Source organism: Gordionus sp. m RMFG-2023, chromosome 4 (genome assembly GCF_954871325.1).
Source record: "Gordionus sp. m RMFG-2023 chromosome 4, tfGorSpeb1-WG-v2, whole genome shotgun sequence".
Lineage (NCBI taxonomy): Eukaryota > Metazoa > Nematomorpha > Gordioida > Chordodea > Parachordodidae > Gordionus > Gordionus sp. m RMFG-2023.
This window is the reverse complement of record NC_088778.1, coordinates 15,988,753-16,015,560: the sequence shown is the minus strand read 5'-3', so window position 1 is coordinate 16,015,560 and position 26,808 is coordinate 15,988,753. Positions and strand designations below refer to the sequence as shown.

Sequence of the window (26,808 nt, the reverse complement as noted above, 5' to 3'; positions counted from 1 at the left end):
AAGTTTAGATTTATGGATAGTGGGAAAAGCAGTGGAAACTATTATGGGATGGGATTGGATTACCACAATTGGACCCTATAATAATTATTGGAATTTATTTATTATTGATAGCGGATTAGCTAGTGATAAAGGAGATTTAATGGCGGATAATATCCGAGATGAACTTCAGAAAGAAGGGATATCTAAATTATTGAACGATGAAAATAGGATTGTCGGTAATAATAATTTTATTGAAACTCCTGAAAGGGTAGGGATCAGTTCTGATCATACGGAAATAAATGGTAAAATTGATAGGGATCAATTTATGGAAATTGAAATCGATGGATTAAAAAAGATCGATCTGGCTATACCTGTTTTGGTTAGAAAATATGGTATAATTTTTGAAGAAAAATTAGGACGTTTAAATGATTATCAAGTAGACGTTAAACTTAAAGAGGGTTTTTCACCCATCTTTTTGGCTTGTCGAAGAGTTCCTTTTGAGTGGAAAAGGGAAATCGATGAAGAATTGGATCAATGGGTTAGAGATGGCATCATTGTTCTTGTGGAATATAGTGAGTGGGCCACACCATTGGTACCTGTTAGAAAATCGAATGGAAAGTTAAGGCTATGTGCTGATTTCCGTGTAACGTTAAATAGATGGGTAGTGGAGGTAAAATATCCCTTGCCTAGGATTGAGGAAATTTTGGCCAGTTTAAAAGGTGCCAAGTATTTTTCCAAGGTTGATTTTTCTTCGGCTTATTTGCAATTGCCTTTGAAAGAAGAAATTCATAAATTATTTACAAAATAACGACTCCGAAAGGATTATTTGCCTTTTGTAGGCTACCGTTTGGATTAAGTGTGTCAGCGCCGATATTTCAGCGCACTATGGCATCAGTTTTCCAGGGCCTAGAAGGAGTTTATTATTATATGGATGATGTGTTGGTGACTGGTATAACACCAGAGCAACATAATCAACGTTTGGAAGAGGTTTTCAAGCGGATTCGTGATAAGGGTCTGAGGGCCAGCAAGGAAAAGAGTGTTCTTGGGGTAACGGAAGTTATCTACTTAGGACATCGCATAAATGTAATGGAGGTGAAACCTCTGGAAAAAAATTAAAAAAATATAACGAATATGAATCCGCCAACCAATAAAGCGGAGTTGCAATCATTTTTGGGAATGGTAAATTATTATCATCGTTTTGTGGAAGATTTTGCAAAATTGGCATCTCCATTGTATGGTTTATTAAAGAAAGGTGTTCATTTTGTGTGGAAAATTGAACAGAAAAATGCTTTTGATATTTTAAAAGGAAAAATTGGTGAGGAACCGATTTTGGTATATTTTAATAATGATTTAGAGATCATATTGGCAGTTGATGCATCCAACAAGGGGGTTGGAGGTGCATTGTTACATTTAATGGATGGTGTGGAAAGACCCATCATATTTTTTTCGAGAGTTTTCAGGGAAGTGTAAACTAGATATTCGGTTATTGAACAAGAAGCCCTAGCGGTTATCTTTGGATTAACCAAATGTCGTGAATATTTGATCGGTAAAAGATTTATAATTTACACGGATCATAAGCCGTTAATTCATTTATTTAAAAAAGATAATAAAGAGTTAATGCTGTCTCCCCGGTTGCAACGTTGGTTGTTACTGGTGGGAAGTTTTAATGTGGAAATCAGATATCGCAGGGGCAAGGAAAATTGTTTGCCTGATATTTTATCTAGGTTAGGATCCAGTGAAGGGGATCTTGACGGTAACAAAAGTATAATGGTGAATGAAGACAGGGTATTAATTTGTTCTTTATCACATATGTTAAAGGGTGGTCCTACGAATTGGGAGGATCTTAAAAGCAATACCTTAGGGGATAAGGAATTGGGTCGAGTAAAATTATTTTTGACGGGACAAGAACCGTGGAAAAATAATAGTAAAGTTTATAAAAAAATTGAAAAGGAATTGTCCATAGTGGATGATTGTTTGATGCGGGGTAATAGAGCCGTGATTCGGTTGAAATTACGGAGTAAAATTGTACGATTGTTGCATGCAGGACATCAGGGTCGGGATAAAATGAAATCTTGGGCTCGTGAGTATGTATGGTGGCCTGGAATGAGCGATGATATTGAAAAGATTACAAGGAGTTGTATTCCATGTAATTCGTGTGCCGTTATGCCCCGGAAGGAAATAGGCAGTTATTGGCCGAGACCTGAAAGGCCGTGGGAGCGTGTTCACGTGGATTTCTTTGACTTAAACAAGAAGTCGTATTTTTTAGTTGTTGATGCATATTCTAAGTGGATTGAATATGAAGAGGTTCATGGATTAACCACTTGAATTGTTATCAAATTGTTACAAAGGTTATGGGCTAGATTTGGGATTCCAAAGACAATAGTGTCTGATGGAGGTCCGGCCTTTGTAAGTGAAAGTTTCAAAGATTTTTGTAATGCGATGGAAATTAAACACGTATTAGCTCCACCATATCATCCCAGTTACAATGGACAGGCGGAGAGAATGGTAGCTATCGTGAAAAATTGAATTAAAAAGGCCAAACAAGAAAGTAATGATGTTTGGATGGTACATTTATATTATAATAATTCCAGAAACCGAGAGGGAATTACTCCGGTGGAGTTATTTTTGGGAAGAAGGACCAGAATGCCGTTGGATTTCTTAAAATCCAAAGATGGAACTGGTGTACCTTCGGTTGATAAGATTGTAATAAAATATCCTGTGGGAAGAATTATATGGGCCCGTTTGTTTGATAACAAAGGGAAGAAATGGGAAAAAGGTCGTATAGTAGAAAACCTTGGTTCCAAATTAAATGAAATTTTGCTAATAAATGGAATTACGGTAATCAGACACAATGATCACGTAAGGTTAGGAGAAAGTAAGAAAGGATAAAGATAATATGAAAATACTTAAATATTAATCTTATCTGATTATTTTTCCAGAATCTTAGATTATTGGAATCATATAGCATAATGTGTTAAAGATGAATAATGAAATTTATTGTAGTAATATAGCATAATATGTTAAATGTGAATAATGAAAATATTGATTCTTTTGGGATACTCTGATAACGATACTTGCGTAGTATTGGGAGTAAGATACTATCATAAAGATAGGGGTAGGCTTCTTTGGGATTAAGTGTTAATGGAATCCATTAGAGGATGCTTAATTGAAACTTTGAAAAGCCTGGAAAATGAAGGGATTTTTATATTTCGGAGGGAGAACTCAACATCCTATAATTATACGGGATTATAATTGAGTCTCAGGGTATTGAAGGGCAAAGACAATTTTTTTTGTATTCCCTTGAAGGAAGAGATTCCTTTGGTTATTTAAATAATCACGTAATTGATAAAATTAGTGGATTACAAAACAAAATTATATAACTTAATGAATTAGTTGAATACTGAACAACTGGGGGTGTTTTGGTAATTTATACTTTCGGTTACATGGTATTAAAGTCCATCGGAGGAAAGTATTTTATTAATTTATTGATTATTTTATATACTCGAGTATCCTCATTGTAGAGTGATAGGAGTATAATATAAGTAATTAAATGGTATAACGAGGGAATCGTTTATGATTATGTTATATACCGAGCAGTTGTTTTTTTTTTCAAGGAAAGTAAAGAAAAAGTTAATAAAAAATGTAAATTTTTGTGATGGATGGTCAGTGGAAAAAGAAAAAGAAAGTTATGTTTTTTTTGTTTTCATGGACGGTTTACTTTGATGTTGCTATGGTATAAAGAAAAAAGATTCAAATTGTGTTAGACAATAAAGAGACTATAAACTTTGACCTTATAGTTGAACTAAGACTATAAACTTTGACCTTGTGATTGAACCAATGGGATTCACAAAAGTGAGAAGACAATTCGGGAAAAATTTTCGGTCGTTTCAATTGATGTTATGGAGGGCCAGCGTTATTCAGATCAAGCCAACGATTAAATGCTGACTATCGTTATTCGAGTCAAGCCTGCAATCGCATGATGATTATCGGTACAACTAGTAATCAAGCTCAAGAGTATATAAATATGGAGTAAAAAGGGACAACTGGATATCCGTATTTTTCCTTATGAATACATTCTAAAGAAGAAAATTCTCTTATTATAACAACATAATTAATAATATAATATTTTTCAAAATATATATTAAATATTATATTTAATGGTGAAGAATGTCGTTGACCCATAAAGGGGTGACATGTCTTAGTATGTTAAAAAAATGTATATATATAAGCCTCAAATGTCAATCAGATGGATTGTAGACATCTGATTGGAGGAAAAAAATAATTATTATTTAATGTAAAAAAAAAAATAATAATTATTATAATAATATATTTTTTTGAAAAGATATTTTTTTGTAAAATTAATTCATTGAAAAATTTTTGTTAAATTTATAAAAAAAGAAGAAATAATAATTATATAATTTTAGTTTTTATTTTGTAAAGATTAATTCATTAAAAAAAATTGTCAAAGTTTTAAAGAAAAAGATTATTATAAGAAATAAAGAAATTTTGAATAATTTAAATAATTTAAATAGTATTTTGTTATACTTATTCTATCGTTTAATACAATTCAATATCAACTATGGATATCCAGAATACACTTAAAAAGTTATCTTATAATATATTATTTTTATATAATTTTATTTATATTAAAATTAAATATATGAATATTTTTTTTATAAAACGATCTTATATATTCTTTTTGTATAATTTTATTTTATTATATATTGTCGGAAAAAAATAAATATTATTTTTGTATATATTTAATTTTTTTAAGTAACAAGTAGTCCGTTACTTTTTTGAAAGGTAACGAGTAACGGTAACGCGTTTCTTTTCTAGTAACGTTTACAGCACTTAAAATAAGATTTTTTTAAAAAAATTGGAATAATGCCAGAACAAAAAATATAGAAAAATATCTGATAACAAGCGAAATAAAAACTTGAATAGAGTCAGTCAAACCTGTAAGCATTAACTCTTGAAATTTATATTAATAATTGTACGTATTTAGTATATATTGGTAGTTGAATCCGTGTTGTATATCGTTTTAAGAAATACTCATTATTGGCAAAAATAATAAAAGCCAAGATCGGCATGCATCATGCTTGAACGAAAACAGATGCATTGAATATCTAGGGGGTGACCTAAATATGTAATGCCAGATTAGTACGTATCATCAATCAGAATTTCAGTCAATAAATAAAAACCAGTTATAAGTCAATTAAAAATAGGGCACGCCTTGGGCTGAGTAAATTTTGTATAAATTGCGATTCAAAAATACGTCTAAATGCATTGATTCCTCTTCCTCGATTGAAAATATATTTGAAGCTTTGTTCTTTTCAGTTCTGACTCATATTAAGACGCAGTCTTAAGGATGAAGTTTACCAACTTTTGAAAGCACTCATTCTAAAACTTAGATCAATATGTTAAATAGTATGTATTTTGGTTTAATCATCAATCCATTGCGTAAACAGTATAAACAAAAAAATAATAACGAAATATGAAAATTCCTAAAATTCATATCAAGATTTAAGATAGAACCAAGAATTTAGAAGTACTAAAGTAATAATTATAATATAAAAAATTTAAATAAACGAAATATTTAAATAAACGAAATATATAAAAAAAATAATATACTATCACCTTTATCAAAGATCAATTATCATATTTCAAAAAATAAGACTCTGAATCAAGCTTTAATAAATATTCTTATAATTTAGCGGTAGCATAAAAGGGTAGTCAAATATACTTGTGTCATTTGTGGAAAATGTGATACAAAAATAAGATAAAATGATTATGGTGAAATTGAAAGAGGATTCCAATTTTTTGACTTTAAGCATTAAGGTTAAGCGATTGTTTATTAAAGTATTCTATTACTAAGTGCGCTTTTACAATTAAAATAGGAAATGTCAAAATCTAACCATATTCGTATTATAGCGTTTATAGGAATCAGAGACCTTCATGAGCCTTAATTTTTTGACCAAGCCCGGCCCATATTTAATTTTAAAAAAATTCCCAAATCCGGCCCAATCCCATAATAAGTTTCACAAAAATTTCCCAACCCGGCCCAAGACCATATATAAAAAATAATTTTTTTTATTTAATAAAAATAACAATATTTTAATATATTTAGGCAATCATTTTGTTTACAATACTGAAATATATTATTATTAGAAAAATAAAAGTCAATATTTCATTAAATTAGCAACTGTTTTAGATAATCTAAACTTAAATTTAATAATTTTAGGCATAAGCACATTAAAAAAATTTTTTTTAAACCCCGGCCCGGCCCAGACCCGCTAAAAAATATGAATGGGCAAGGTATGGGCCTGCGGGCCGCGGGCCGGCCCATGATGGTCTCTGATACGAATCGTCGCGTTGTTTAGTTTTTTTAAATATAATTTACAAGTTTTTAAAGTGAAATGAAAGTTTGATTATAAAAGAAATGTGTCTAAGATTTTTTAATAAAAATTTCTTATATTTTATAGAATTAAAAAATTAAGGTTTAGATGGTAAAATTATAATTCTTTAAGTATTTTTAGAGAGTAAAAAAAAAATTATTTGAGTATTTTTAACGAATTTCATTAAATATGACACTAGCCATCAATCATAGGCAACAATTGAGCGTGTCTTTGGTACTGAAAAAGTTATGTTAGGTTGTAAACGTTCCTGTCTTTTGGAAAAGAAATTGTTGTTAAAAATAAATAAAATATGGTTAGAAAATGTTCTATATAATAATTATAAATCTATTTTTATTTAATCTATTATAATATTGTATTTTTATAGCTTTTTATTTACATCAGAAACCTGCAGACCCGACCAGTGTTTTATTTTTTAAATATACCCGGGCCGGGCCAGACCTAAAATTTTTTTTAAAAATACCTGCCGGGCCTAATATTTTTTTAAAAATAACGAGCCGAGACTGTATATTTTAAAACGAGTATTTTAAATCGCCATTATTAGCTTTAAAAATTAATGTAATATATTTTTAAAAAATTCCAGCAAGGCCGAAATTTTTTTTAAAAAAAAAAATCTGGGTCGGGCCGTAGAAATGGCACCTCTGCTGCTGATATAAATATTATATCTAAAAAAAATAAATAGTAAAATCAGTACTCTTTCAGAGTAACATAACGCGTTACTATTTTTGGAATGTAACAAGTTAGGTAACTAAAGTAACGTTAATATTTTTTAAATAGATTTTTATTTAATAAATGTTTTAATACCTCCAATTAATATATAAGATAATGTATGATGATACCGGTTAATTCGTTTGAATAATATACAATTTAAAATTTTGGAAGTAAAAAATAAATGTACAAAAAAAAATATAAGTTTAATACAATATTAATAACAATAAAATAAAAAAAAAAATTTTTTTCGCATTTTTTAGAAATATATTTTTATTTTTTTCCTGTTCGACCATCATGTTTAGCATGAGTGAACATTCTCCTTAAATTGCTGATGGGCTTGAAGAAATTTTCAGCCATGCTATGATGATTTCTAGGTGTATTACCCTTATATTCTTGATTTGGGGTATTAGTAACTGATTCCTTTTTCCGTTTCGAATCTGAGGAATTAAGGTCGATAGTCGTTCCCGTTAGAGTATTTCTCTTATTATAATCAAATGAAGATGGTAAAGGATTGATGGTTATTTCGCTAGAAGATTTTGCATTTTGAGTATTGAAAAAACTTTGATTTGGTTTTGTATTTTGCTTTTCAAATTCTACATGCCGAGTGGTCTTAGGGAAAGTTGACGAATTTGGGAGGGGTTTGTTATCTATGGTTTTTGCATTGTTGGAATTGGGTGGAGATTTATCTTTATTGAGTACGTAGTTATTCGAGGAAGCGTTTGAAGAGATAGGTTTAGGTGATGGCATGAATATTTGAATAGAGGAAGGGGGTTGAACTTTGGGAGTGATGCTTGGCTTTTTATTTAAAGGAAGAGGTGAATATTTTGGGGTGATTAAAGGTTTTAGAGTATTGAGTGAAATTTCACTTTTCGAGCTTTTCATGAGAGCCGAACCTCGTCGATTTAAAGATCTATTTTCACGATCTTTTAAATTGAGAATATTGATAGTTTTGATAGCACCGATTGCTTGCTAAATATAATTAAATTTTAAAAAATATTATTTCGATATTTGCTATTAATTTATATATCAACGGTTTAAATGATAAAGATACCTGCCATCTATGATGAACCAAATATTTTTGATGCCTTTTGGTATTTATCCTTCTTAATTTTCTCTTTTCGGGTGTCGGATTTAACCATGGATGGTCTAATGCTTGAGTCGAAGTCATTCTTTTACTTTAATCATAATAAATACTTTATTAATAAAAAATGGAACTAATGAAAGAGAGAAGGAAAAAGAAAGAAAGAAAGAGTATCTAAAATGTACAACCATGAGATATCAGATAATTTACTAAATATTAATTTATATTCTATAGCATAAGCGTATCCAGCAGGGAGATTAAGAAGGTTAAAATATACCCCTTACCAAAATGGTCTATCTAATATTTTTACAATTTCAATATATATAGCATATTGAGATATGCAATCTACGAGGATTTGGAATCTCTCGATTTTAAATCATTCACTGAGGGCGATTTTTAAATTTTAAAAATATGATTTAACTGAAAATATATTCTAGAATATATAGAGTACCATACTGAGAAATTTCAAATAATTTTGCCATGAACCTTAGAATTACCCTTAATTTATAGTTAATTTTGCATGAATTTTTCATATAAATTAAAAAATACACAAAGATTTTAAGCGAAAATTTATAGGATAGGTACTCTAGACATGCTGGAATACATTTCCGGATAAATTGGATTAAAAAAATTTTTAAATCGCTCTCAGGAAATACTTATAAATAGAGAAATTCAAGTTCCCATGGATTTCAAAAGGATATGTCATATTTGTATCATAAATTATAATAAAAAAATATATATTATTTTCATTAAAATTTGGAAAGAAATAATCCTCTTGTTAATTAATGATTATTATTTAGCAATATGTTTAAACATTAATACTTGTGATTTGTGAAAACATACATTAAAGCATTTTGAATAATCTATTAATGTATATTTAATTCTTAAACTTTATAGAGTTAAATGTGAGGATAGCATTGTATATTTGCTATGTCATCGTTTTTCCTATTGGTATTCTTATTTAGTTATATGTTTCTATTTTTCCAGTAAGATTTACCTGTTCAAACCTTTTCTAAATTGATAATATTTTATGGTTATTGATCTTTAAAATAATATAAGCATAGTTAAATTGATAAGTATTATAATCTTATGTTTTTGTTCCAGGAACTCATTCTTTAAATTTACTTTAACAAATATTACTTATTTAATTGAAAAATGTTGTATTTTCTATTATGTTGAAAGCATAGGGTTACTTATAAATATGAACATCGTAAACTTAACTTATAAACATCCAGGACTATTATATACTTATGAGCAGGGTTGCCAGATAAAAACAATATGATTTTGGTAGATTTTCGTAAAAAAAAGTTTGAACTTAACTCCTTCTAAAAAAATACAATATTTTTCAAAGATTTATAAAAAAGGGATAATTTATTCTTAAAAAAGATTTTAATAATTATTGTTTTATCATTTTAAAATTTATATAAATTAGCTAATATGATGTGACCGCTAATTATATTTTTTCCCATCCTTTTAAGAATCGGGGATCAAATGGAAAAGGGTAATTGAAAATTTTGATTTTTAAATTTCATTACCTTTTCAGTTGATTTTTAAATTTCATTACTTTTTCAGGAAATTGTGATAGTACACTAGTCAATGTGGTAGACCTGGCAACCCTTGAGACTTTTTAAAAATATTCCTTAAATGCTTTCTGCTATTTCGATTAACAAATCAGTATATAGAGTTTGTTGCAACATAACATATTCATCCTTATCTATTTTATTCCTAATTAAATGCTTTATATGTTTTAAGGTTATTCGTTATAATATTTTTACAATAGTATCTGTTAACTGTAAGCAAATATATAATCTCCCCCTGGAAATAATCCTTAATACGCCTTCCATGATTTGTTAGGCAGGGACCTATCCCACGAGGGGAGGAGGAGTGATATGATGCGAGATCGTCATTAAAATTTAAGGGAAATAGGGAGTATCTTTTAAGAAAAGGGTAAGTGCAAATCGACAATGGCTTAAGGGCTTGTAGAAGTCCCTCTAGCTATTATATTAAACTAGCGCTATTAGTTTTGAAAGTCTATATAAGCAATATTTCTTACTATATAAAATTTTTAAAAAATTATTCCCTACCTTTGCTAACCACCCTTTTTCCAAGAAAAGACCTCGTTCAAAGGGCTTATAATAAAATTTAACATACCTTTTATTTTTTACGAGTAATTTGCTGATAAAATCTCTGGCCTCATTGGAAACTTCATCAAACTCTTCGTCATCGAAATCAAATTCTGCTTTAGTTATACTGCTTAAAGTTTCGCCAGTACTTTCCCCCATAAAAGGTGATAATCCTGATAGTCTTCGTAAAATAAATAATGTGTATAATTATTTTGTATAATAGCGCCATCTATTAACTTAATCGTATTAATCATTTGTAATTTGCAATGAACTTATTTAAAGCAATTTTATTATTATATAAATTTCAGTTTCGCAGTGACGTCGCTAGATTCTATCATTCAGAAGTACTGAAAAAATGTTTTAATTTAGGATGCATATAGGAAAACGTTTATATGAAAATATTTAGGCATACCTTGCAGGCTATAAACCCTCTTTTATGATACCGGTATGAATAAATAAAAAAAGACACTTTGACAAATCTATATGAGCAATTGCGACGCCATTATATATATTATATTATAAACATGGAGATACACTCGATGTAAAAATGTTGAATAAAGTTAAATAAGAATTACAGAACATAGGCGACTACACCCAAGCTCCACATATCCGTATTAAGGTCAATATCCTCATAGTTAACAACCTCGGGGGCCATGAATTCAGGTGTTCCGAAAAGAACTTTAATTTTTTTACCGGGGTTATAACGTTGAGCAAGTCCAAAATCGATAACCTTGATCTTATGAGCCGAATTGTGGACACACATAATATTCTCAGGTTTTAAATCTAAATGTATTATACTATGCGTGTGCAAATATTGGAGGGCCAAACAAATCTGCCGAACATAATTTTGGCAATCTTTTTCGGTCAAGCAAAAATCTTCGTCCACAACTTTCTCGAAGAGTTCTCCTCCAGAGACACTTTTAATATTTAAAAACAAGAAATGTTTAATGCATAAAAATGATAAAAATAAATAATACCATTAAGCAACATTAAAATTAGTCCTATTTGAAACTATTTTATATATTTTTCTTAACTTATCAGTTGCTGATATTAAAAATTGTATAAGTTTAATTAATTAACTAAAAAAAATTCTAATAAAGCCATGTATATTACTATCAGAGTTGTTAACGCTCCTATTTAAAAGTATCTAGCTCTCGCTCCCGCTCCTACCTTCTTAAAAGGAGCTAGCTCCCGCTACTACATTTTTGGAGCTAGCTCCTGCTCCAAGTAATGGAGTACTCCATAACCGCTGCTTTGATTTTCATTTTTTTAGAAGGTATACGAAACAAAATCATATTTTTTTTATCAAAAATAATCTATCAAAATATTTATAACCTTTTATTAGCTTTTAAAAGTAATAATTTTCTAAATTAGAATCTAACAAACATCCACATCCACGCCTCTCCCCTAAGACCATTTTCCCCACAGGAGCATTAGAGAGAAGCGGGGTATTATATTTTATAAAGATATTTTTTAATTCAGGGAATTTATCAAAAATAGTAATTTTGGTATGATTATTTAAAAAATATTTGTCCAACAATATATTATCTTCCTGATGATCAATTTCATGGAATCCAAAAAAATCTTTCAAATCTTGTATTTAAAGATAGATTTTTTACTTTTAGATGCTTTTTTAGATTGAAGCTGCTCACTTTTGAAATAGTCTTATTTAAACACAAAAGGCATTATGCCCTTAAATTTGTTTGATCATTTGGATCAACATCTTTTATAAGTTTAAAATATTTTTTGTATGATGGAAATGGAAATTCAATTTCTACATCTATGATCTCTAACTCCATAATATCTAAAACTATATTAATATGACTTACAAAATTTTCAAAAAATTTTCAATATAAAAAGGAAAAACTTAATATTTAATATTTAAAATAATTAGATGAAAAACCAATATAAAACTCGGCTAAACATTTAATAATGGATAAATTTAAATAAAATAAAATTTAAACTTTATTGAATTTTAATTAACAAATATTATTAATATTTAAAAAATAATTTAATTTTTACTTAAATTTAAAGCAGCGGTGGAGCGGCGCTCCTCCACTCCAGCCCTAAAAGGAGCTAACTCCCGTTCCTCAATTTTAAAAAGGAGAGGCGCTCCAGGTGTTTTTTAAAAAATGTAGCGGCGCTCCATAGCATTGCTCCTTAACAACTCTGATTATTATTATATATTATTGATATTTTATTATAAATGCAAATGCTATTCCATATGATTTCATTAAAATTTCAAAACTTCTGAATGTTTAGAAAATTATAGGAATTTTTAAAATAGATTTTGGAATTATATTTTTATTAATTTTTTTCTATAGTAATTTTTTTAAAATCTTTTCTTATTTTGTAAAAATAGTTTTGTAATATTTTACATTATTCCTTATTTTATTTTAACTTAGATAATAATTGGATAAATTATACCTGTTCGGCCAAAAAAAAAATTAATTTTTATTACAAAACTTAAAATGAAAGAAAATAATACATCTACATAGATTATAAACGTATAAAATACAATGTATTTACTATTCTAAAACCAAGATAAATTCGTTGCCAGTTTCGAAGGCCCCGTAACATTCAACGATGTTTGGGTGATGCAAAGATTTTAAAATATCAAATTCATTTATCGCGTTTTCTTTTTCCATGGCATTGTAAGGGCTAAAAAATTTGGCCGCATAAATTTTTTTCGTAAACTTTTGAGAACACAATTTTACAACTCCAAACCTTCCCCTGTTTTTGGTAGACAAAATAAAATAATATATTCGATATTAAAACTAAAATAGTATAACTTATATAGTTCTGGTCTAGGAACCTGGTACAATAGCATTTTTGATTTTGTTACGTTCGATCTTTTATAATTAAAAATGTTCAATTCTACCCCCTTTCCAATTTTCATTTTTAAAGGCCCGTAAGGCCTGAATATTTTGTGAAAACTTGGAACGCTCTAGAATCTTCGAAAAGTAGTTGCTATGTATTTCCAGAATAAGGCAACTTTTAGGTATTGCTATTTTCTGGGTCTCTCTCAGATTTAATTATAAATTGTTCAGATTAATGTATTAAATGCTCACAGGGCCGGATCTAGACTAAAGTTTTTTTATAAATATATTTGTCTATATTTTTCGGAAAAACATCTCTAAAAGTTTAATCTTCCTTCTCCCTTGGGTCGCGTCACATCAGTCTATACCTTGAGCAAGCCCTGGATACTCAGATTTATTGCTGAGCATTAATTTCTCTTTTAGAATAAATTATCATAGACCTACAAATATGTTATAAGGGGCGTCTCTAAGGCCCCCCTCTCTAGGTGCTTCGCTAGAAAATTTGATTGAAAATGATATAAAAGTTTATATATGTGAATGATTAAATCAGATGTTAACTAAAACAAAATGGTATACATCCTCTCCCAAACATTTCTTTGAATGATATGATAATGCCCATTAAAACGATAGGTATCAACTTCTCTGAAATAAAAATTTCTTATTCAGTTCTATGAGGATGTTTTCTATTATAATCGAAGTGTAATAATAGTAACTATTATACTTTTCAAAATTTTTTTAGGAGGGTGAGGGGAGGGGGTTAGGGGAGACTAAATGAATTTTTAATCAATATATTTTGCTATAATTTTAGCGATAGATTATGTAATTTAAAAGGTGGCAAATGTCCAGTGGCGTCACCAGCTTTACCATCTCAAGGGGCTTGACCAAAAAAGTTTATGGGGCTTCTACCCCTCATACCCTCTATTTTGCGGACTTTCGTACCTTTTTCTCTCGGCCTTCGGTCGGGCTTCCTTTTAATATCTTATATTCTTTTTACATTAAGATCTGCAAACAATGAACTAGTATTCAAATTTTCCATCCATTTATTGTCGTATTGTGATATGGAATTCATTGCGATTCAGAATCTCTCAATTTTTTATAATTTACCTACTGAGGGCGTTTTTTAAATTTGATAATCTGATTTGACCGGAAATGTATTCCAGCATGTGTGGGATACCTACGCTATAAATTTTTTGATAATTTTTTTTTCTTAGCATTCCTCCAAATTTTCTGGTTTTTATACTTCCATTTTGTAGGTAATATGTTTTAATTTATATCAAATTTAGAAAATGAAGTGAATTTTGTAGTGTAGGTAAAGTATTTTGTTATAAATGTTATTTATTAATATGCTATATAAAAGAATATGATGCTTATCTTTTTTATATCAATTTTAGAAAATTAAATATAGGGAATTTTCTAACAGGCGGGTAACCAGGTAGGTGGGCGGTCTCCTATCTCAAATTTTCCTGTTCTCGTAAATGTTATTTTAAGTATCCTTCTTGTATGCGGGTTATATTGTATTCGATATTCAGGGTGGCTAGCACCACCAAAATACACATAAAAAATTTATGAATGTATTTGCTTTCTGCGAAAAATCAAATGAATCACAGGTGTTTGAGCAAAGATTTTTTTAAAATTCTTTTTTTGATATCGATTAAAAACATTTTCAAGAAATTTCAAAGTCGAGGTTAAATATTATTTATAATCCTTTTAATTTAATATAAAAAAATAGCAAAATTATGTTTCTTATGTCAACAAATAAAATTTTAGGTTCAATGGAATTCATAACAATAAATTTTCCATTATTATTTCATTCGTAAATTAGTCCAAAAAAATGATTCGGAATGTCCCATAAAAAATAGCCGATTTATTTTAATATTATCATTACATAATAATGTAAAATTGCGTAGTAAAATGATCTAAAATTACATTATATTTATATCTTTATGTTTATTATGATTAGCGGCCTGCACGGGCTGCTTGAAGCCAGACCCAACCCGTCCCTCTGAAATTGAAAATTTTTTCTCGGCTCGGGTCGGGCTGTAAGAAGATAGCCCTACCCGACCGTAAGATTAAATATTAAAATATATGCTTAATTTTTTTGTTCCAGCGAAATGTTAATCAGAATCAGAATCATATTTTATTTTTTATCTTTTCCAGGTCATTTATTCATTTAAGTGATTTCCATTTCCCAAATTAATAATAGAATAGCCTATTTATGGGGGTTACATATACTTTTATTTAAGGTGGCGAGATGTGAATAAATACACTAATTTTTAATTTTTCCTTGAATATTATATTAAACTCAAGTTCCAACTTCAATCGTGTTGGCTCGAGTAAAAAATGTGCTCGGACTCGGGTCGGGCTCAGATCGGGCTCAGACATTCTAGTTAGTGTGACCAAAAAATTACTTTGCAGGGCTCTAATTATATAAGATTTAAAGTTAATATTGACTATATTATGTACTAATATTTATGACTAAAAAAATGTAACTGTATTAATTTAGGTATTCGTTTAGTTTAGCTCATAATCTCCTGTGTACAAATAAATAATAAATTTCTCATAGGCGAATTTTCGTAGAGAGGGAGGGTGGATGTCTTTTTATCATAAATTTTGTTGGATAGTTTACCACCCCCCCCCTCCCCCCCCCCCACATCTTGGAAAATTTAACCGGATTAGATTATAAAATAATTACATTTCTCGAAAATCTCTATTATATTTAAAAAAAAATTATTTATCATGACTTAGTGAATAGTATTCATTTATTGAGGAGAGGGAGTCGGGGTAGTGTTGGGAAAAAATCATATTGTCTTAAATATTTACGAAAATTAACAAATTTGCGGGGAAAGGAATACCTTAGTTAAATGAATGGGATTTCTCCACTAAATGAAAAATTAAAAAAAATTGTTTTTTTTTACTTTCCAACGTCATTCTTCTCGTCGAATGATTCGTAGAATCGTTCTATAGGTTCTATTTTTGTGTCAAGCATCTAAAGTTCACAATCGACAATAGCACTAATATATATTTAAATAATCAAAATAATAAATAATTGCATATATTCCAGGTGCGCCACTCTAGCCTTTACAATTCGCGCAATTCCATAGAAGATTAAATTCCTATTTATGAACAATATGGTGATTAACTTTTTAAATCATCATAAATAATGTTTGCTTCGATATTTTATTGTGACTTACATTAGAAATCTGCAAAGCCCTGCCCAAAATCAGCCAGATCGAACGAGCTTCGGGCCTGACCCTATTTTTAAAAATTAAGGTCAGGTTGAGTCAGGTCTAATATTTTTAAAAAATTTGGGCCGGGCTGGGTTTAAATTTTTAGATATAATATCATTATATTTTGTGTAAACTTGATATTTTTAAAAAAATTTGCGAGAAATAAAACTCCAATATTTTTTATTTATAGAATATTATTTTTACAATTAAAAAATATTAAATATTTTATATATTTAAATAAATTCGGGCTGGACCGATCTAATAAATAATTTTTATTTTTATTTCGTGCGAGGTTTTTGGAGATAAATTAGGCCCTGCAGATCACTAATTTACATTCTGGTTTATATAGATATAATTTTTAATAATAATCGCTCTTAGATATTTTGTATTTTTCAACATTTTATATTTATGTTAGAAATAGTTATTTTTATAAATAAGGCTACTTCCAGACTGAACGTTTTTACAAAGCGGTTTTTGGGTAATTTTACTATCAATTTTTTTTACTTATTTTCAAAAAAGATGATAATTTATCGTTTTTTATAATATAATATTTTTTAAAAAAAATGTTCGAAGAACCCAATGACATATATAATACCTAGACTGACGATTCATTCATTAAAATACATTTTTAAGCGTCGTTAAAAGCAAATCAGCTAGACCCGCCATTTTGGTAACACATATAGTAATTATTCTCATGTTAAAAACTACTATTAAATTGATAACTTGCTTCCTTATTATCTTGATTATCCGGTAATTCTGTAATAAAGTTTGCATCAGATATAGGAATAAATTAGGCGCTCGTTTAAAATTTTAATAATCATTAGTGTAACCAAGATGGCGTCTCAAGCTGATTTACATTGATGTACACTTTTAATGAATGAATCGTCAGTCTAGGTATTATATATGTCATTGGACGAACCCCATTTCAGAAGCTATTTAATCATAAACAGAAAACAAACTGTTTTGATTTTTATTAACGATTAAATGACATCTGAAATGGAGCTCGTCGAACATTTTTATTTAAAAATATTATATTATAAAAATATTAATAATTCAACAAATAATTTTCTTTTGTTTGGAAATAAATAAAAAAAGTGCTGGTAGGGTCATTCCATGACAAATCAACCACGATTCGGCCGACCCCCTTCGATTTTTTTAAAATTTGGTAAGCAAAGTAAGGTCGATGTAACTAAGAAATAGCCAAAATTTTAGCCTCCTAACATTTATATTTTTGAAGATATTAGGGTTCAAAGTGTCAAAAATGACGTATTTTTACCATTATCTGCCTTCATTCAATTAAGCATATCTTAAAAACTACATAATTGTAAATAACAAATTTAATATCAAAATTACATACAAAGATTCTACTTTTAGATAAAAAAATTTTTTTATTTTTTTTCCCAATTTCCGGTCATTTTATTTAATATATAAGGACTAAAACGATTTTTTGGAAATAATACGACCTTCAATTTTTTTAAAAAATTTAGTAGACATTATTAAACTCTTCCTTTATATTTATAAAAAAAAATTGGTCTGGGACGCGGCCATCTTCATTCTCAAAATCGATAAAAATGTTTAGAAAAGTGTATAAATATTTTCCCGAAAGGGGGCGTCTTTGTATAAAATTATATATTAATCAGTTTTTAATGGTTTTTCTTGGACTTGATATAATTTAAAGGATTATTCATCTTGTAAGTGAAAATAACAATAAATGGGGCTTTCATTCAATTATAGAAATTGTCTATCGATAAAAGAAATTCAATTTATTACTTTATTATAAAATTTTTTGCCCATATAACATATACTTAATGAATATTAATAAAATATATTCAACCAAGTTTATAGTTCTTGAATATATGAATCAGAATCTTGTTCATTTCATAGACGCCAAAAATAATATCAAAATTTTCTCTACTCATTTTTTTAAAATAATTTGAAATTTTTAAAATATTACAAATATTAATTTATTATTATTATGAAATTATATACAAAATAAAAGTATTATCATAAAATTACCCAAAACAATATAAATATTGGATCGGATTTTCTAAAATCGGCATAGTCTTTCTAAATTAGAATAACAATAAATAAGTGTTTCAATCAATAAAATAAATAAAAATTTTAAAATTGATTAACCCTTTCGCGCCCAGCGAGATCATTTGTCATTAAAATTTTTAATCAATTAATTTTTATATTTAAAGAAACTAATGGTTGGTACTTAGAGATATTAATTTATAAAACAATATTTATTATTTCATATTTTATCATTAACCTGTCAAAATCATTATTTTATTATGTCAAAATGATTATTTTATTATATCAAAGTACAAGTATTTTTTGTTTATGGGAAATATTTCAAGCGCGAAAGGGTTTTATTCATTCAATAACACATACTCACTATATTAATTCATTTTTTAATAAATTTCTTGGTATTTTGATTTCTATCAACACCTAACCCCAAGCCTGGAAAAACTATAGACGAATATACAGTTAAAATTGTACAAGAATTTTATTGTATGGACGAAATAAGAAGAATCATACCAGACAAGAAAGATTGCGTTTCGATTTTGACCAAAGACGGAAAAAAGAATACCATAAGAGATTAATTTTAGATAATTTGAAAAAAATTTATATATTTTTTAAAGAAATGAGGCCTGATGTTAAAATTGGTTTTTCGAAATTCGCAAGCATTCGCCCAAAAATTGTATACTCGTTGAAGGTAGTGGTACACATGTATGTGATTGCAGCTACCACCAAAATTTAAATTAATGATCATTGGATCAAATTTAACCAATGCCTTTAAAACATACAAACATATTTTACACTTAATAATTTGTAATTCGCCTCAACCATCCATTTATATGGGCAAATGTGATAATTGTCCAGGGTCAACACATTTACGCGATCAAATAGAAATATTGTTTCGTTCTAAGGACATCGAATTTATAACATACAAACAATGGCTATCCGTAGATAGAACCACCCTTGAAACAATAACCAAACCAGTAGGTGAATTTATTAATGCCTTTTTAAAATAAATGGAATCTTTATCATTTTTTTATTTCAACGCAACAATCGTTGTACCAAAACAATCTAAAATTGAACTTAGACGAAGACCAATATTTAATTTTGTGATTTTTAAGAAAACTATAGCTTTATACTTTAGGATGAAGTACAAAATTATCATTGGAATAGGGCTCAATCCACTGTTCACCCTTTTGTTATATATTATAAAGATAATTTTGCCAATATTTGTTGCCTAAATTATGTAATGATATCCGAATCTTTGCAACACAATACAATAGCAGTACATAATTTTAAAAAAACATTGCTAAATTTTTTAATTAATAAAATTTTATATTTTTCGGTGGATCCGCTGCACAGTACAAAAACGTAAAATTTTTATTAATATTTGCCATCATGAGATGGATTTCGGGGTACAGGCGAAATGGCATTTTTCTGCTACAGCACACGGGAAAAGTGTTTGTGATGGGATTGGTGGCACTGTTAAAAGATTAGCCGCTAGAGCTAGTTTACAAGGCCTTACTCAAAGTACACATCATATGAATTGTACGAGTTAGCTAAAGAAAATATTAATGTCATATATTTTGAATAGATGATCAAAATAAATTATGATTACGAAGATCTATTACTCAGGGAAAGATTTTCAAAAACTAGATCTATACCTGGAACACACAAAATACACCTTGATTCCAACAGATCTACATAATTTAAAAGTAAAATATATTCCAATTTAATAGAAAGTACTTTGGAATAGTTATCATATAATGATGAAAGTATAATTATTGAAGAAATATCATGATACCTAACTTATTTTTATGATTCTAATTGGTGGTTAGCTTTGTTTTAGTGAAAAATCAAAAGCAGGAAGAAATATATATAAAGTTTCTACACCCATCCGGACCTTCAAATTCCTTTACATTTCCAAGATAGACGACACTCTTTGCTTGCCCAAATGTCATATCTTAACATTAGTTTCACTGTTAAATGCTACTGGCCGTAGTTATACTATACATTGTCGTCACAAGAAAGTAAATGCGCTACCGAAAAATTAGAATCTTTTAAAAGTAAGTTTAAATTTAAATTATAGTAATTTTTTTAATATTTAGGGCGCCATATATGAAATGCACAAGATTCTGATTCATATATTCAAGAACTCGAAACTTAATTAAACATATTTTATTAATATTTATTAAATATATGTTATATGGGCAAAAATTTTTATAATAAATTATAAATAAAGTAATAAATTGAATTTCTGTTATCGTTAGACAATTTCTATAATTGAATGAAAGCCCCATTTATTGTTATTTTCACTTACAAGATGAATAATCCTTTAAATTATATCAAATAGTCCAAGAAAAACCATTAAAAAATTATTAATATATAATTTTATACAAAGACGCCCCCTTTCGGGGAAATATTTATACACTTTTCTAAACATTTTTATCGATTTTGAGAATGAAGATGGCCGCGTCCCAGACCAATTTTTTTTTATAAATATAAAGGAAGAGTTTAATAATGTCTACTAAATTTTTTAAAAAAATTGAAGGTCGTATTATTTCCAAAAAATCGTTTTTAATCCTTATATATTAAATAAAATGACCGGAAATTGGGAAAAAAAATAAAAAATTTTTTTTATCTAAAAGTAGAATCTTTGTATGTAATTTTGATATTAAATTTGTTATTTACAATTATGTAGTTTTTAAGATATGCTTAATTGAATGAAGGCAGATAATGGTAAAAATACGTCATTTTTGACACTTTGAACCCTAATATCTTCAAAAATATAAATGTTAGGAGGCTAAAATTTTGGCTATTTCTTAGTTACATCGACCTTTCTTTGATTACCAAATTTTAAAAAAATCGAAGGGGGTCGGCCGAAAATCTCATTTTTTTTGCTCATTTGACGTGGAATGACCCGGTAACATTACCCAAAAACCGTTTTGAAAAAACTTTCTGTATGGAAATGCTAAGATTGCTTATAATAAAATATCATATGTTGATTAGTTCTAATAAATTTTTAATGCTCCAAAAATAATTATTTCAATTTTTTAAAATTATCCCCCTCCCATTCTCCACGTAGAAAATTGCTGGTTACAAGACTGCTCCAAATGCAATAACAAGTGTACTCAGTGTTAATGATGTCTGGAGTTATAATATGCACACCACAAATGCACTAATACAATATATTTTTTATCTATGAATATTTACTAACATGATCATTTACAGAAGTGACTTCTGAAAAACGAATAGTAATTTGAAAATAAATTATAAAAATAGTCCATGGGCAAAGCAAGGATTCAATAAAAGATGATGTCCGTTGAAGTAATTGGCGCAAATTGTAAAAAATGTTTTTGTTTATTTGCACCAAAATTGAAGTTAATGAGAATTAACTTATTCTATTAGTAATTAAAACCATATTTGAAATATATTGGTTTTATATTTGCAATGGAATAGTTCTTGCAAATTGAAGCGCTTTATTTTACGTTAGAGGTAAAAGAATGTTTTTAAATTGGCATCGCGTTTTTGCCTTAAAAGGCACAAAATTGTTTGTTTTTTATATTTAAAAAAATACTTCTTTAATTTAAATGGTTAATTTAAAGCTAAACGCTTCAATTCAATTTGTAAGCACTATATAATGAGTGTTGTTGTCCTAAAAATTGCGGCGGGGCACCTATTGCTCTAAAAAAATTGTAGGGAGCACGCTAAAATGGGCAAAAAATAGGGACAACTTTTTGTTTTTCCAAAAATGTGAGGAAACTGTATAATTTGATATAGTCTTATTACTAGAATTATTGGAATTAGTATCCATTAACCTATTTTGTATATTTCTATTATAAGGAAGTAATGAATTGATTTTCGTTGATATCAGAGTGCCTTCTGTTTTTCTTCAATATTACTAATCCAAAAATATTTATTTCCCTAGCTTCTTGAGCGATTTTTATATGTTCCCCTATAGGAATGTTAAATAAGCATTCATTTAGAAATTAGAGAGATTTAGAACCTACCAGGCATATCCAAAGAATTTAAAAAATGAATAGTTCGCTTTATTGATTTTTTTTCAACTGTAGATAAACTGATTCTTACTGTCTGAAGCCTCAAATTGGATAATTCATATAGAATGTATTATATCAAGGCGAGATTTAACAAGAATTCACCACTTTTTAATAAAGTGAACAGCCCGTAAAATTTTGCACTGATGATAGAATTTGCCGAATTTTTAAAATCGTATATATGGCTTCATAGTTATTCCAAACTGCCTTAACTATATATGAAGATGCCCATATATCCGCGGTATATCAATCCAATCTTCAGCAACTGAATCCCTAATACTGATTCTATTTGATCTAAAGTCTTTTGATTTTTGTTAGATTGACTATATTAACTGTATATTGGGTCATTAAAGGTTTAAAGTGATTAACACCTGTAACACATTGGAACCGCTAATTACAAACTGTGATTTAAACATTCCAGGGTATGATCGTTGGGTATAATGTGCAAAGGTGTGGCTACACCAGATTTCTTCCCAGTCATGATACTGGCTTCAGGACTAACAAAAGAAATTCTTTTTTTCAGCAGATTTAAGAAAATCTAGTAGGGTAGAACAATCTCCTCTGCATCTTTTGATTCCAGTTCGATCAGGTCTGGAAATATAAAAATAGGTATATCAAAAGAGGACCCCAATACTGATTTTAAATAAATAACCACGGTTTGCTATATTTAACTTAGATTTATCTATCAGAATAGCGATTTTGAATTTTAAATTGATAATATATTTACAATTTTCATATGCATTTTTTCATATGTATTTCTTTGAAAATGCTTTTATTTATTAACAAACCAGAATGCTTAGAATACAAAACGTATCTCATATCTAAACCATTGTGCTTTTGTAAATCTATTAACGATTCAAAATCTACAAACGGGGATTTGTTTTTGCAAGATAATTTGCATTATTAAATTTTGCAGTATATTTTTATATTTTGTTATAGCCTTTTTCAGAAGCTTTGTGTGCATCTGTTAGCAATTTTTTTTTACCCAAACATCATAGTTTACATATTCTGTCTTGTAAATAATTGCTATCAGTGGCGTAGCCAGAACTTATGTAGCCAAGCAGCCAGAATAAATGAAAAATTATTAGTAACAAAAATTGGCCAACTTTACGACGCTCCTGATTCAGACATGACAGGATTTTCACTGGATGCAAATCCAAAACCTATGCCTACCTCCCTAAAAAATTTTCGCCTCCTTCGGCGCCGATGTTTTCCTATTATTAATTACACCTTTTTAATTATAATGATACTCCTTTCAGAAATTTTAAAATGAATAACTTAAATTATTTTATCTCTACTACCACTATCAAAATTTTGTGAATATATAGGAGTTATTTTTTAGATAATGTAATGAATTCAATTAAAAACCCCCTCATTTGCAATGAATGAATGCATTCATTGAAATGCAGAAAGTTTTATTTGGGAAATAATGTCTATGATTGTATGCAATATATAGATTTGATCGATGATTAGCAATATCATTGTATTATAATAGGTCTATAATAAAAGTATTAATTTTTACAGCAATATATTTTGTCTTATTTCATTTCAAAATTTAATAGATAACACCCCAAAAAATTTATACCCCCCCCCCTCAAAAAAAATTGGATGTAAAATGTTCCTACCCCCCCCCCCCCCCACCCCCCGCTCATCTAGATGCTGCCCTGATTACCCGTAACATTTATTTATATTTATTAAACCTGATTATTAAAATGTTTGGGGTAAATAGGAAATATCCAAGCTTAACTGCATAATCGATGCATGGGTTCAAAATGGGAATGATAATAAAGATTAAATCACATTATTAAAAGTTTTATGATGATGATGAGTCAAAAATAGGGGAGCCACATTTTTTTAATGTTTAAATTGGTATGAAATGTGGTAATCATAACGATAATTGAGATAAGGAACATTTATTTTTTTTATAGTTTTAGCAAAACCAACACCTAAATTTCTAAAAAAATAAAGATTATCGCTTACACGATGAATTAGTATTCTTCTTATATTTTTTAAAAAGATACAAAATTAAAATTGATTTCAATAATGATAAACAAAAATAAAATAAAATTAAGCACATTATTATATTGGATGATTTTGTTTTGTTATACTTACTAATATAAAATAAATTTTAAATATAATTTAACACAAGTCTTCGAATGTTAAATTAAGAATCACTTCTCCATAACAATTCCTTTAAACCAAATTTACTTTTCCCTTAATCACTAACTATCATAATCTTTCACAGAAGCGCCAGGCTAGTAAAATCAGGGTCTTAGAAATAAAATATTTCTCTAGTTTATTAATAACTAGAATCTTATTTCACAAAAGCGCCAGGTTCGTAGAATCCAGGGCCAATAAAATAATAATTTTTTTAGATTATTAATAACTAGATAAAAGCATACTATGGATCATTTAAACAAACATTTAGTAACTTATCATCTTGAAATCATTGATAAATAGACTAAAATTATTTCATGTCATAAAATTTAGGAATAGCAAACCTGGACAAAAATGACCAAATTTTACAAATCCATACTGGGCTAGATTTTTATTAAATTATGGGTACATGAAAATGGTTATATTTCTAGAAGTTTCTAAAGTTTTCTATGCCATATGAAAAAATAGATGGGTCATAAAAAGCACAAATGATAAAATTTATTATTAACATTTTTTTTATGAACTAATTTTTGTGGCCTAAGGGCTAAATTTGGCTATATAATATTAAAATTATTGTTCATAGCTATTTCTTATCATTTATGCGGAAGTACTGAAATATCATATATTTTTTTAAATTTATGCTAGAACTTAAAAATAAGAATACAAAACAAAATAGAAGTTAAAGGAGATCAGGGTTATGGCGAGCCCTAAAAGGCAAACGCAATATTAATTTAAAAATTTTCAGAGGAATTTTTTATACTAGAATTTAAAAAACCCCATATTTATTTGTATATATGTGATTATGATGTGACCCCATAATTAAGAAATTTCAGAACTCTCCTTCTTATTGGAGGTTAGTTTTTAAATTATAACAATAAATATGTTTTATTCTTTATTCTGGGGTAAAGCTAAAATTCCACTGTTTAAAAATCTCACTAGAGGAACCAGTATATCTGGGCTCCTCTCTTCTTGTGGGCTTTTTTATATAAATTTAATGCAAAAGTTTTAGTATTAGAAGCCTCTCTTTTTTATTTTATTATGTGAAAAATGTTATCTTTAAAGATAAAACCAAGGTGTACTAACTGAAATCTTTTGTTATTTAGAAAATGACTACGATAGAATTCTGATGCTTGTTTTATTTTTAATCTGTATAAATTTTAAAATATTCCTTATCTCCAACCCTATATGAATTTTCCATCATAGATCGTTATCTAAAATAATTAGTGTTGTTAAACGGCTCGTTTTGAACCGATTTTTAAAAACGGCTAACTCAATATTTCATCCAGAAAATATTATGCAAGCCTGAAGATTTTGCTCTTAGAATGAACAAAGGTCTAGACATATTTTGTCGAAATCTCCAGGCTTAGGCAATATTTTTCTAGCTGCAAATTGAGTTAGCCGTTTTAAAAATCGGCTCAAAACGAGCCGTTGGAATTTAAAAATATTCATTATCTCCAACCCCTATATGAATTTCCATCATAGATCGTTATCTAAATAAAATATCATTGGGTTAATATTTTTCAATCAAAAGTTTAAATAAAAAAAGGAAATGTATAATATATAAGAAAATAATCTCTATTCTGCATAAGTTAAAAATTTATTCGACGAACAACCTTAAAATAAAAATATCGTTATTCTATGGGGCGATTTTTTGAAATTGAAATAAGTCGAACACCAATTTTAAATGTCAGTAATTATGATTTATAGCTAGCTATCTCTAAAATTAAATAAAATTTTCTTTTTTATTTAAACGAATATATAATACATACGATTATTCCGAGATATATATATACAGAGAATCTTCGCCCTTAGAATAAATAAATCCCCAATGGAATAATTTTACCATAAAGAATTTTTTAAAATTAAAATCCGTTCTCTTTCTTTGAATAGTATTATTGAAATTAATTATTGTAAAATCAATAAAAAAACTTTTGTCACAAAAAATTCATTAACAAAACTTGAAATAAGTTCTTAACTATATTTCATAATAAATTCCAATAAAATAAAATTAAGTTTAATGAAAACGGGGCAGGGGTGACGATATATATATATTAAAATATTTATCGTGGTTTGAAGGTCGAAACATATGATTTAGGATGTTAAATATTTTATCTGATTTATTTATTTATTATAAGATAATATAAATAAATAATATTATATTTATATTTTTTTTAGTCTAAGTGTAAGTTACATATTTCTCTAACGTTATCATTTAAGATTT

The 26,808-nt window shown here is 28.2% G+C and overlaps 1 protein-coding gene across 2 annotated transcripts; it reads right to left on the bottom strand.

Annotated features, from left to right (window-relative positions):
- Positions 1–7,348: 7,348 nt before the first annotated feature.
- Positions 7,349–26,463, bottom strand: LOC135928356 (myosin light chain kinase family member 4-like). 2 transcript variants are annotated; one of them, XM_065464805.1, is made up of 7 exons: positions 26,357–26,463; positions 16,042–16,137; positions 12,837–13,040; positions 10,883–11,224; positions 10,336–10,488; positions 8,155–8,278; positions 7,349–8,072 (listed from the first exon to the last, which is right to left on the bottom strand). In XM_065464805.1, the coding sequence occupies exons 2-7, from the start codon at positions 16,110–16,112 to the stop codon at positions 7,374–7,376; spliced, it is 1,593 nt and encodes a 530-aa protein (XP_065320877.1). In that variant the 5' UTR covers positions 16,113–16,137; positions 26,357–26,463; the 3' UTR covers positions 7,349–7,373. The 2 variants fall into 2 exon arrangements, with proteins under 2 accessions (XP_065320877.1, XP_065320878.1); XM_065464806.1 differs by lacking the exon at positions 12,837–13,040.
- Between the last annotated feature and the right edge of the window lie 345 nt (positions 26,464–26,808).

Bases quoted from the DNA above. Each gene is read 5' to 3' on its own strand.
- LOC135928356 (XM_065464805.1), bottom strand. From the start codon at position 16,112: ATGCTTGACACAAAAATAGAACCTATAGAACGATTCTACGAATCATTC. The intron at 10,489-10,882 runs GTAATTCTTATT...TATTTTACGAAG, and splicing joins GGTGTAGTCGCCTATGTTCT to ACTATCAGGATTATCACCTT. The intron at 8,279-10,335 runs GTATGTTAAATT...TTATGATTAAAG, and splicing joins TTACTCGTAAAAAATAAAAG to TAAAAGAATGACTTCGACTC.